This window comes from Centropristis striata, chromosome 8 (assembly GCF_030273125.1).
Source record: "Centropristis striata isolate RG_2023a ecotype Rhode Island chromosome 8, C.striata_1.0, whole genome shotgun sequence".
NCBI classification, from domain to species: Eukaryota; Metazoa; Chordata; class Actinopteri; order Perciformes; family Serranidae; genus Centropristis; species Centropristis striata.
Genome location: NC_081524.1, coordinates 5,219,480 through 5,231,664, shown reverse-complemented (window position 1 = coordinate 5,231,664; position 12,185 = coordinate 5,219,480). Strand labels below are relative to the sequence as shown.

The 12,185-nt window shown below is 30.7% G+C and overlaps 1 protein-coding gene across 1 annotated transcript; it reads right to left on the bottom strand.

Annotated features, from left to right (window-relative positions):
- Window positions 1-917: 917 nt before the first annotated feature.
- Window positions 918-8,260, bottom strand: LOC131975799 (cornifelin homolog). The gene is made up of 4 exons (XM_059338567.1): window positions 8,212-8,260; window positions 5,001-5,153; window positions 3,134-3,270; window positions 918-1,544 (listed from the first exon to the last, which is right to left on the bottom strand). The coding sequence occupies exons 2-4, from the start codon at window positions 5,110-5,112 to the stop codon at window positions 1,440-1,442; spliced, it is 354 nt and encodes a 117-aa protein (XP_059194550.1). The 5' UTR covers window positions 5,113-5,153; window positions 8,212-8,260; the 3' UTR covers window positions 918-1,439.
- Window positions 8,261-12,185: the final 3,925 nt, after the last annotated feature.

The window sequence follows — 12,185 nt, the reverse complement described above, 5'->3', positions numbered from 1 at the left end:
ACAGTTAAACTACAGTGAACATGCAGTTAACCCTATAAAGCCTGAACCATTAAATAATTGCCAGAAAATTAAATTTTTGTAAAAACTTTAATTTTAACTTTTTTAACTTTAATTTTAAGAAATAAATAAATTGCATATATTAATTCTAATTTGTATCATATTTGATACATCAGGTCTTTTTGTGCATTTTGTTGCCCACAGTTTGTTTTTCTCGAACTAACAAAAACATATAAACCCTAACATTTTTAACCTATTAAGACTTTGACTTTTCCCTTTTCCTCAAACATGCAAAATACATATTTTTTCCATATAACACAACATCATACATCTGCAGATATGAAGTTTTTTAATGCAGCAATGACTGATCCATTCGTGGAACCTGCATATCATTTTTGCTACATCTGGTATTTTTGTGCAATTTGTTGCTCAGTTTGTTTATCTTCAACACATGTATACATCAGGTTTTTGATGATGTAGAGGTCTCAAAAATAACTGTATCTAATATGATACACTTGGCTTTATAGGGTTAAATCCCAGTGTTAGTAATAAAATACATCTTAGTTACTTTATGCATTGTGTTTTCATCATGTTTAAGTCACTATAGAGTTAACCTAATTCCAACCCAATGGTCACAATTATTTTAAACAAAATTACATGTTCAATAATAATATAATGTATTTTTTTATTTATTTTGCTTTTGTTCTTGTGAAATACTGACTACTTTCACTTTTTAAACCCTTTTAATTCTTCTATGGAAATTACTTTTAGGCTTCTACTTTGGTTGAAATGCTCACAACATCTAGTTAATGTTCCTGCCACTTTATATCTTTGTATATATTATACATACTACCTGTTCATACCTGCCTACATTGCAATATTATATATCTATTTTATCCACCACATTTTAATAATTTTTATATATAATATTTTATTCAATTTTTACACATATAAGCCATGTTTTATCAGAGCATTACTGCGTCACTGTAATTGCTGTGCATATAACAAATTAAAACATTTGAAATTTAATTATTAAATGGGACCAATGTCTTTGCTAAAACCCTTAAATCCCATAAACCAAAACAACCAAAAACAAATAAAAAATTATTGCAAAATGTATTCACAGTGTAGTACAAAATGGCCCATGTCCATATGCAATTAATCATGGTGTGAGTGATTAAACAATGCAGTTTATTTACAGTAATTCAGATAAGTGCTAGCACTTAATCACGCTGTTAGAAAGGTTTAACGCTACAAATAAAAAAACAAAATTATATTTAATACTCTGAATGGCATATTTCATTAGCTGCCCCTTATTTGTTGCCTGCATGAAAGATAGGAATAAACAATTACAGGAATAAAAAAATTATTTCAATAATAGCTGGATATCATGAACAACAAGACAATACTGTGTATAGCGGGCCTGAATCCTTTATGTCTTCTTAAGTTGAAGTTTCTCCATTCCTGATGCGGATTTCTCGAGCCATCCTGCATATTTCACAAAATCCGCAGAAAAAGGTCATCAAGGCATCGTTGGTTATTGTTCCCTGTGGTGGAGAGATTGCAACAAAATCAGAAAAAAAGACAAAAAACCCTTGATGAGGAAATGTACTGCAGTTCAGGTTTCTCAATTGCTGCATTGCAGGAAACACCCAGCGTTTCCTATTTTTATGAAATCTGTCTTTCATAAGAGCCAAGCTATCGAAAAACAAGTCAGTTTTCCTCAATCCGACTTACACAGCAAATTCTGTAGTGTTGCTTTTTCAGTGTTAATAATTTTGAGTTGGTGAGTGTTGATTTTGGAGTTGTTTTAACACTTGTAGTGATCAAAAAGCTCTTAGAGTTAGATTCACTTCACTGCAAAAAAGCCAACTTGTATTTTTTGGCCTAAAACAGTGATTTAAGTTGGTAAAACTTGGAAATATAAATTACTGACATTTAGGGCAATAATGTAAGTTAGCACAACAAAGGAAGCCAGTTGTCTGCTCAAAAACAAGTTTGTGAGTTGTTGTTACTTATATCTTTAAGTTGGGGTTCAAAACAAGGGACGGCTAACTGATGCTAGCTGCTAACTGATGCTAGCGGCGCTGCTTGTTACAGCTACCAGAGTAGCCATTAGCGTATCAATGCTAACTCAAAATTGTGGTCACAACATTAGCTGACATTTCATAGCAGCGTTACAATTGTGCCAATTCAGCACATTGCAGAAGTTAGCAGAAGTAAGGATTACAAGTTATTACAATGTAAAATTATAAGTTAGTACAACTTACAGTTGTACATTTTACTTAATATATTTGATAAAATGTATTAAATATAAATGCATCCGTGATTTTGAGGCAGTTGTTTAAGTAACTTTAATATAAAAATGTTTGAGATAGAATCTACTTATTTTTTTAATGTGTCAAAGTAACTCAATGTATGTTAAAAATGAACACTAACAGTGAAAGAGAAAAACACGATTTGGAGTTAAAAGTGCACTTATGTGGTGTCATTAAACAACACCAAGGGTGCCAAATATTTAACACGATTAAAGGGTTAAATATTAACACTTTTCATAGTGTAATTTTAACTCAGAATCCATGAGAACTATATAAACTCACAAAAAGTGTTAAATGTAACACTCTGTGAGTTGAAATAACATTCCATAACTATATTTTTAATATAGATATGGAATTAGACCATATCGCATATATCAATATAGTTTAGTTATAGGTAATTTTTTTTCTTTCTTTATATATAAATGCTGCCCTTTGTCATATTTAGTTACTTTGTAACGTTATTCTTTTCTCATATAAATATATTTATTTCAGAAACAGATTGGCCTATTTTATTTCATAGAAGATATTTTATTATTTAAATGTGCACTTTATGGAGCTTTGATTAAAAATTTTTAAAAAAGAAGAAGCTACTCCTGTTGTTATACAGTATTTATGTTCACTTAAATAAACGGTTTTAATAAAACTACTTGTGACATATTTGACTCAGAATCCGTGAGAACTATATCAACTCAGAAAAAGTGTTAAATTTAACACTCTGTGAGTTGAATTAACACTTTTGCTTTGTACAGCACAACCTAAAACACAAGCAAGGCTTTTCTTTAGAGTTTGAAATAAACAATAATTAAATGAGTCCTCACCTGAATACCATAGGTCAGTCTCATATGAGTTCTTATGGCTGTTGCTCCTCCTGGTATACAACCCAGGCAGCAGGTTTCTCCATACTTGCTTGCTGTGTAGCAGCCCAATACAGGTGGACAGCAGCAACCAAGAGCACCTGCACCAAACAAGAGTTTCATTGTTAATATCTGAAGTCAACAAAATTACACACGAGCACATTACTTCTTCATAACATCCTGCTGTAAAACTATGTTTCCTGCCTTCAGCCTCCCTCTAAAGTTCTGCTTCAAACTCCATGAGGCCAATTTGTGTTTGATGATGATAGAGAAAGTAAAACCGGAGATAAGGTCAAATATATTTAGCATAAAAATATAGAACTAGATGTGCTCCTCATTTTACCTCTTTAACCCTGTGGAGTGTCCAAAAGCTCCAAATAATCCAGACTTGTTGCCTCCATCCAGACTAGAAAACAAAGCAGCGTGGAGCCCTACTGTAAATTTACCTCTAAAGTTCTGGCTGTAAACTCCATGAGGCCAGTTTCAGTTTGATGATGATATACCAAGTAAAACTGGAGACAAGCTCAAATATATTTAGTATCAAATGATAGAACTGGATGGAACCCTCTTATGTTAGATTTGCAACCTTTGTTCACACACATTTAAAATTCTTTATTGAGCATGATAGTGTTTTGAAAGTTAAAAAAAAGATTCAAAATCACATTTTATGTTGGACTAAAGGACTAAAAAAGACACAAAATGACCAAAAAAGACACAAAATGACTAAAAAAGACACAAAAAGACACAAAATTACAAAAAAAGACATAAAATTGAAAAAAAAGACACAAAATTACCAAAAAAGACACAAAATGACTAAAAAAAGACACAAAATGACTAAAAAAAGACACAAAATTACCAAAAAAGACACAAAACGACCAAAAAAAGACACAAAATTACAAAAAAAAGACATAAAATTTAAAAAAAAGACACAAAATTACCAAAAAAGACACAAAATGACTAAAAAAAGACACAAAATTGCCAAAAAAGACACAAAACGACCAAAAAAAGACACAAAATTACAAAAAAAGACACAAAATGACATAAAAAGACACAAAATTACTAAAAAAAAAAGACATGAAAAGGATTCAAAAATGGACAAAATAGCCTAAGACTCCATTGAGTTAAATGTAAGATTTGGAACCAACATCTATACTCATTCATTCATTCATTCTTCATGATTGTGTTCTGAAAGTAACAAAAACTTGATATTCAAAACTTTACAATGTTTTTTTTGTTTGTTTTTTGTTTCTTTTGGGTTCATAATGTTGATCCAGTAAGTCAAAGTGAACCAATAATGATCAGGTCATATAGGTGAAGTTATGCTGGAAAAAATATATACCATTATAGCATGGTAAACCTTGGTTTAAACAGGCAGAATAAAAAGGAGTCAAACAGGGATAAAATAGACCAAAACTCCAAAGGGTTAATATCTAAAAAAAAGTCTCTACACTGGAAAAAAAATGTTTTTTTTTGGCGCTGTAATTATTATTTCAATCGTCTATATAAATTCTACAAAGAAATATGAATTCTGTGCTTTTACTTTGAAATATCAGTTTTTCATGTAGTGCATGACTTAGTGATTGTTTGTTATTTTGTATCCTCAGTTTTGTATCTAAATTGAATGATTCCTTCCAAGTAATATTCACTAATAAACCAGTTCATTGGCTTGATTAGTTGATATTTCCAAGTAAAATGTAATTGAGGGACATCAGTGAAACTTCAATTTACTTGTGTGCCTAGCTTTTTTTTTTAAGTAAATGTTACTTCAATTTTTTTCAGTGTATGTATAAAATTGAATAATGATAATTTAAGCATCTTGAATGGTACTTACAGACAAACCAGTCGCTGCAGCAGGAGCACAGGCCCGTGCTCCACTCTCCTGTCTGAACATTGGTGCCATAGCCTCCTGCTCCTGGTTGGTGGGTCACCACTGGGTTTGACATTTTGGATTACTGGATCTGTTTGTTGCTTTTTATTTGGTTACCTAAAAGGGAAAAAAATAGCTGTTAGCAGTTAGCAGTGGAAGAGACACACACACACAAAGAAGACACTTGTTTTTAGGCTTTGAGAACGTTTGTGGTTGTTTTGCATAGTTTTTTTAGTCAGAAATATAGTTTTTTTTACAACACAGTCAGTGTTCCAATGTTACAAACTAGCATGTTGCTTCAGTCTAAGCCAAAGCATAAAAAAGACACAAAATGACTAAAAAAGACACAAAACAACCAAAAAAAGACACAAAATTACTAAAAAAAGACACAAAATGACCAAAAAAGACACAAAATGACTGAAAAAAGACATAAAATGACCAAAAAAAGACATAAAATGACTGAAAAAAGACATAAAATGACAAAAAAAAGACAAAATGACCAAAAAAAGACACAAAAAGACACTAAATGACTAAAAAAAAAGACACAAAATGACTGAAAAAAGACATAAAATGACCAAAAAAAGACACAAAATGACTAAAAAAAGACACAAAATGAACAAAAAAGACACAAAATGACTAAAAAAAAAGACACAAAATGACCAAAAAAGACACAAAATGACAAAATTCCTTAAACAAGACACTTCTTTTTAGGCTTTGAGAATGTTTGTGGTTGTTTTGCATCATATTTTTAGTGAGAAATATACTTTTTTTACACACAGTCAGTGTTACAATGTTACAAACTAGCATGTTGCTTCAGTCTAAGCCAAAGCATAAAAAAGACACAAAATGACTAAAAAAGACACAAAACAACCAAAAAAAGACACAAAATTACTAAAAAAAGACACAAAATGACCAAAAAAGACACAAAATGACTGAAAAAAGACATAAAATGACCAAAAAAAGACATAAAATGACTGAAAAAAGACATAAAATGACAAAAAAAAGACAAAATGACCAAAAAAAGACACAAAAAGACACTAAATGACTAAAAAAAAAGACACAAAATGACTGAAAAAAGACATAAAATGACCAAAAAAAGACACAAAATGACTAAAAAAAGACACAAAATGAACAAAAAAGACACAAAATGACTAAAAAAAAAGACACAAAATGACCAAAAAAGACACAAAATGACAAAATTCCTTAAACAAGACACTTCTTTTTAGGCTTTGAGAATGTTTGTGGTTGTTTTGCATCATATTTTTAGTGAGAAATATACTTTTTTTACACACAGTCAGTGTTACAATGTTACAAACTAGCATGTTGCTTCAGTCTAAGCCAAAGCATAGCAAAGAGCTACTACTGCATCAGTGCATCATTTTTTGGACTCAACATAATATATTCCACTTATTCTTCCTTATTCTTGTGTTATTTCTTAAATGAATCCATGCTTGTGTTGCATGTTTGCACTTTGCATAAAAGCGTCTGCTAAATGATTGTAGATTGTAGATTATAGATTGTAGATTATAGATTGTAGAAGAGAGCAAAGTGCAGTTTGTTGCTGCTGAAAAAATGACCTAACTCAATCTTTCTATGTGCCACAATTGTTTTAACATGTTTTTCAGGTACACTTACATGTGATTCTATTCATTTCCAGAGTAGAAAATGTCATAGTTATAGGTATAGAATAATTTAAAAGTATAAGTAAAATATGTTCTGGTGTCCTCCATTGGAGAATCACTCTCAGACAGAAAGAAGCCATGTGTTTTTCACACTCTACAGTTCAATCAGCATTCATCATTTCCCTGCAAAGCATGTAATGTATCAATAAACGTTTCAGGAGTTAAATTATTCCTTAAAACAAGACACACTTGTTTTAAGGCTTTGAGAACTTTGGTTTGTGGTTGTTTTGCATGTTTTTTTAGTCAGAAATATACTTTTTTTTTTTTACAACACAGTCAGTGTTACAATGTTACAAGCTACTAATGTTGGTCAGAATTTTTTTTTTTTTAGAATTGTGTATCAAACTTGACAAGACATGACTTGAAAAATGTTTTCATTTGAATAATTTAACAAACATTTACATAATGCAATTTCTCTTTTTTGAGAGGTTTCCCCTTTCTGAACCCTTTTCTGTGTATAGTCTATTGGGCATTGTTAGATAAAAGCATGGTATATTAAAGTTTTTTATTGTGACACAGATCATAGTTAACCCTTTATCAGGCAAAGAACTATATTTGGTAACTTCAGCAGATATTTAAAATAATATTTCGAGAAAAAAGTTGCAAATTTACTAGATTAAAGTGGCAAATCTACAAGAAAAAAGTCGCAGATTTACAAGAAAAATGTGAAAAAAACAACTTTTTTCTCGCAGATTCACCACTTTAATCTCATAAACTTTTTCTCTTTTTTCTTTCTTTTTACACATTCTGTCAGTATGTAATATCCTCCAATATTCTCTAGGGTTGAAATTTCGAATTTGCAAGTATTTCCATGAGTGCCCTATTAAGGGTTAAACATGGCTGGTTTTACCATGACACATGGATTTAACCCTATGGAGTCTTAAAGGGCTATTTGTCCCTTTTTAAAATCCTTTTCATGTCTTTTCGTGTCTTTGTAAGTCATTTTGTGTCTTTTTTGGTCATTTGTGCCTTTTTGTGTCTATTTTGTGTCGTTTTTTGTGTCGTTTTTGTAATTTTGTGTCTGTTGTTGTGTCTTTTTTTAGTTATTTTGTGTCGTTTTTTTTTGTCATTTTGTGTCTTCTGTGGGGTTTTTTGTTATTGTTGGTTATTCTGTCTTCTGATTTTGTGCCTTTTTTGGTCATTTTGTGTCTTTTTTTAAGTCATTTTGTGCCTATTTTGGTCTGCTTTGTTTTCACGTCTGGATGTGATGAAGAAGCCATGCTTTGGCTCTTCTGTAGACTCCAGAGGGTTAAACTATAATATAAAAAAGGCTTAAGAGTTACTTAATCTCCAGTAAAAAGGAACATGTGACAGCCTTTGCTATGCTGTGTCAGTGCTGTCAAAAAATAAGTTCATTGTGAATAAACAACTTTTAAAGAACAAAACATATATAAAAAATGCAAATTTAGTGCATAAGCAATACCAGTTTAAATGAATTAATAATGCATTTTTAAGTAAATCTACTGCGAGAGGGGAAAAAAGGTGTCACTTACCAGAAAACTCTGTGAGTGTGACTCCTCCAGATCGAAGCGACAAGCTGCACACCACACAGGAAACTGACGAGCTCGAGCTGTGAAATGCTGGTTTGCCAAACTGCTGTTTGTGACGATGACAAAGATCTGTGGTGATTCGCTGACAAACTAACAAGACTATTAACGAGAACTGCTGCTCTGCTTTGAGTCTGCTGGTGGGTTTAACCTACTTTATCAACACATTGAGCCCAAAAATCATGAAATCTGAGTTGAAAAATGATGCTATTTACTACAAAAAACCCCACAAATATGCTCAATGAACTGTTTTGGAACTTGACAGTGTAAACATAGGATGCAAATATGAACATATAAAAAGGTTACATTTAAATATAATAAAACTTTATACAAAAAGTCTCATAAAGCATGTATATTTATAGGCGTTTTTTCCCTTCTTAGCTGCAACTCTTCAAAACAAACTGTGCAAAATTAGACAGAAAGCTACACAAACGCTTACATATTTATGTACTATCAATTTAAAACTATCATATATTTGGTTTCCAATAAAATGGTTTTACAATCTCACGAGATCAACAAAGTTCAGAGAATTGAAAATGACTAAAAAAAGACACAAAATGACACAAAAAGACACAAAATTACTTTAAAAAAGACACAAAAAGACACAAAATTACTTAAAAAAGACACAAAATGACTGAAAAAAGACACAAAATGACCATAAAAAGACACAAAATGATCAAAAAAAAAGACACAAAATGACTAAAAAAGACAAAATGTGCAAAATTAGACAGAAAGCTACACAAACGCTTAAATATTTCTGCACTATCAAATTAAAACTATCATATGTTTGGTTTCCAATAAAATGGTTTTACAATCTCATGAGATCAACAAAGTTCAGAGAATTGAAAATGACTAAAAAAAGACACAAAATGACTAAATAAAGACACAAAATTACTTTAAAAAAGACACAAAATTACTTAAAAAAAGACACAAAATGACTGAAAAAAGACACAAAATGATCAAAAAAAAAGACACAAAATGACTAAAAAAGACAAAATGTGCAAAATTAGACAGAAAGCTACACAAACGCTTAAATATTTCTGCACTATCAAATTAAAACTATCATATCTTTGGTTTCCAATAAAATGGTTTTACAATCTCAGAAAAAGACACAAAATGACACAAAATTACTTAAAAAAGACACAAAATGACTGAAAAAAGACACAAAATGACCAAAAAAAGACACAAAATGACCAAAAAAAGACACAAAAAGACACAAAATTACTTAAAAAAGACACAAAATGACTGAAAAAAGACACAAAATGACCAAAAAAAGACACAAAAAGACACAAAATTACTTAAAAAAGACACAAAATGACTGAAAAAAGACACAAAATGACCAAAAAAAGACACAAAAAGACACAAAATTACTTAAAAAAGACACAAAATGACTGAAAAAAGACACAAAATGACCAAAAAAAGACACAAAAAGACACAAAATTACCTAAAAAAGACACAAAATGACTGAAAAAAGACACAAAATGACCATAAAAAGACACAAAATGAAAAAGAAATGACACAAAATGACTAAAAAAATACATAAAATGACAAAAAAACTAACAAAATGTGCAAAATTAGACAGAAAGCTACACAAAAGCTTAAATATTTCTGCACTATCAAATTAAAACTATCATATCTTTGGTTTCCAATAAAATGGTTTTACAATCTCACATGAGATCAACAAAGTTCAGAGAATTGATGCAGTTGTGAGAATTGTTTACACCAGATGCATCACATCCTTGTGGTCTCACAGCTTAACCAACACACTATGTCACCACTGCAGTTTGCAAAAGCAAAGGAAGTTTTTACTCAAGTGGTACAAAGCTAGCACAAAGCTACATGCAGCTGCAAAAACGTTGTAGTTTCTGTTAAATAAAAACTCCTGAGGGAATCTAATGTTATAAATGTCCTTGTTGCCTGCACACAGAGCTGCATTAGTCACTCTTCCACATGAAAATGAGCAGTCAGCAAGTAGAGATGGTTCTATGTCTGCAATCTGTGTTTAGTTATTCAGCATACTGACATGAACTCTATGGAGTCTTATAGGGCTATTTTGTTCATTTTTGAATCCTGTGTCTTTGTAAGTCTTTTTGTGGTGTCTTTTTTTGGTTATTTGTATCTTTTTGGTAATTCTGTGTCTTTTTTGGTAATTTTGTGTCTTATTTTTAAATAATTTTGTGACTTTTTAAAAATAATTGTGTCTTTTTTTAATCAATTTGTGTCTTTTTTTAATAATTTTGTGTCTTTTTTGGTAATTTTGTGTCTTTTTTAAAATAATTTTGTGTCTTTTTTAATCAATTTGTGTCTTTTTTAATAATTTTGCATCTGTTTTTAATAATTGTGTCTTTTTAAAAATAATTTTGTGTCTTTTTTGGTAATTCTGTGTATTTTTTGTTCATTTTGTGTCTTTTTTTGGTGATTTGTGTCTTTTTGTGTCTTTTTTGGTCATTTTGCATCTGTTGTGTCTTTTTTAGTTATCATGTGTATTTTTTGTCATTTTGTGTCTTTTTTTAAGTCATTTTCTGTCTTTCTGTGTCTTATTTTGGTCTGCTTTGTTTTTACATCTGGATGTGAGAAAGAAGCCATGCTTTGGCGCTTTTGGAGACTCCAGAGGGTTAACAATAATTATTGACGCTATACTTCGCTACAAAGTCTAACTGCAGTAACTAAACAAAGGGTAAAACTAAGAAAAACTGCTTTAAAGTTTTTTAATGTGTTTTACTGGTCAGCTAAATGGGTTATAGGTAGGTTAGTGATATGACACTTTATTCTACGTGTACTGATGATGTAATTTTTATCCTTAAAAATCATGAGGATTTATTTGACCTTTGACCCCAAAAACATAGTAACTGCACTCTGGATTTGCTGTAAAAGGATCTCATAGTAAAGAAAAACAGAGTGCAGTAACTACAATGTTGTTGTTTTCTTTCAGCTTTTATATTTTGTTTTGTTTTAAGTGTATTTAAAAGTGTTTAACAGCTCTATTCAAAGATGTGTGTGTTTTAGACTTAATATTATAAAGTAATGTTATATTTTAGTCTTAATATCATTTTATCTCACTTTTTTACTTCATCACTATCTAGATCATAATTTCCCCTTCAAATAAACTTAAAATTTCTATCATTTTTTATCAATGTTTAAATTAGTATATATATCCAAAGCAGACTGTGGTAAGTGCAATTAATGCTTGGTTTCGAGTTGGATTTTTGTGGTTACTGCAGTTTTTATATAATTATTTTTCTGAAATAAAGCAAAATTGAAATCTAAAACTTGTCACAAGATAAAACAGACATCAAGGAGTTCATTTTTAGTTAAAACTCAATTCGGATCAAAAATGTAGTTACTGCAGTTAGACTTTATAGAGCAGAATAGTTCAGGTTGAAGTACTGGATCGCATTTTAGTAAGATCATCTTGGTTTTCGGACAAAATATATATATATATATATATATATATATATATATATATATAAAGTATAAGTTGACTTATACAGCCTTTCACCTTTCTCACAGTTAACACGTATGAAGCATTAGAAGCTTCTGAAATGTCTTATTTATTGCAGCAGGTTTGTGGTTTCTATTTAAAATCCTTATCTCCGTACACACGTGACTTCAAACCAATCAAATGTAAACTCTTAAAGAAACTGAACAGTGTTGGCCAGTGCAAAAATAACCAAAAACATTGTATATTGCGAGTGCTTAGTATTAGAGATTATGCAATCACAACACTGAGTTATTTATCAGTTTGATCAATGATGCATTCTGTCTTTGATAGCTGATGGAAAACTACCAGTTCTTCTGAGGCCGGAGGCCGTATTTCAGCCACAGCCTGCAGCAGCAACAGTTCTCTGTAATTCTGTGATTCAGCGTTGAGTTGCACCATAAAGTGGCAAATAATGTAAAACAGAAATTTTCCAAATGAT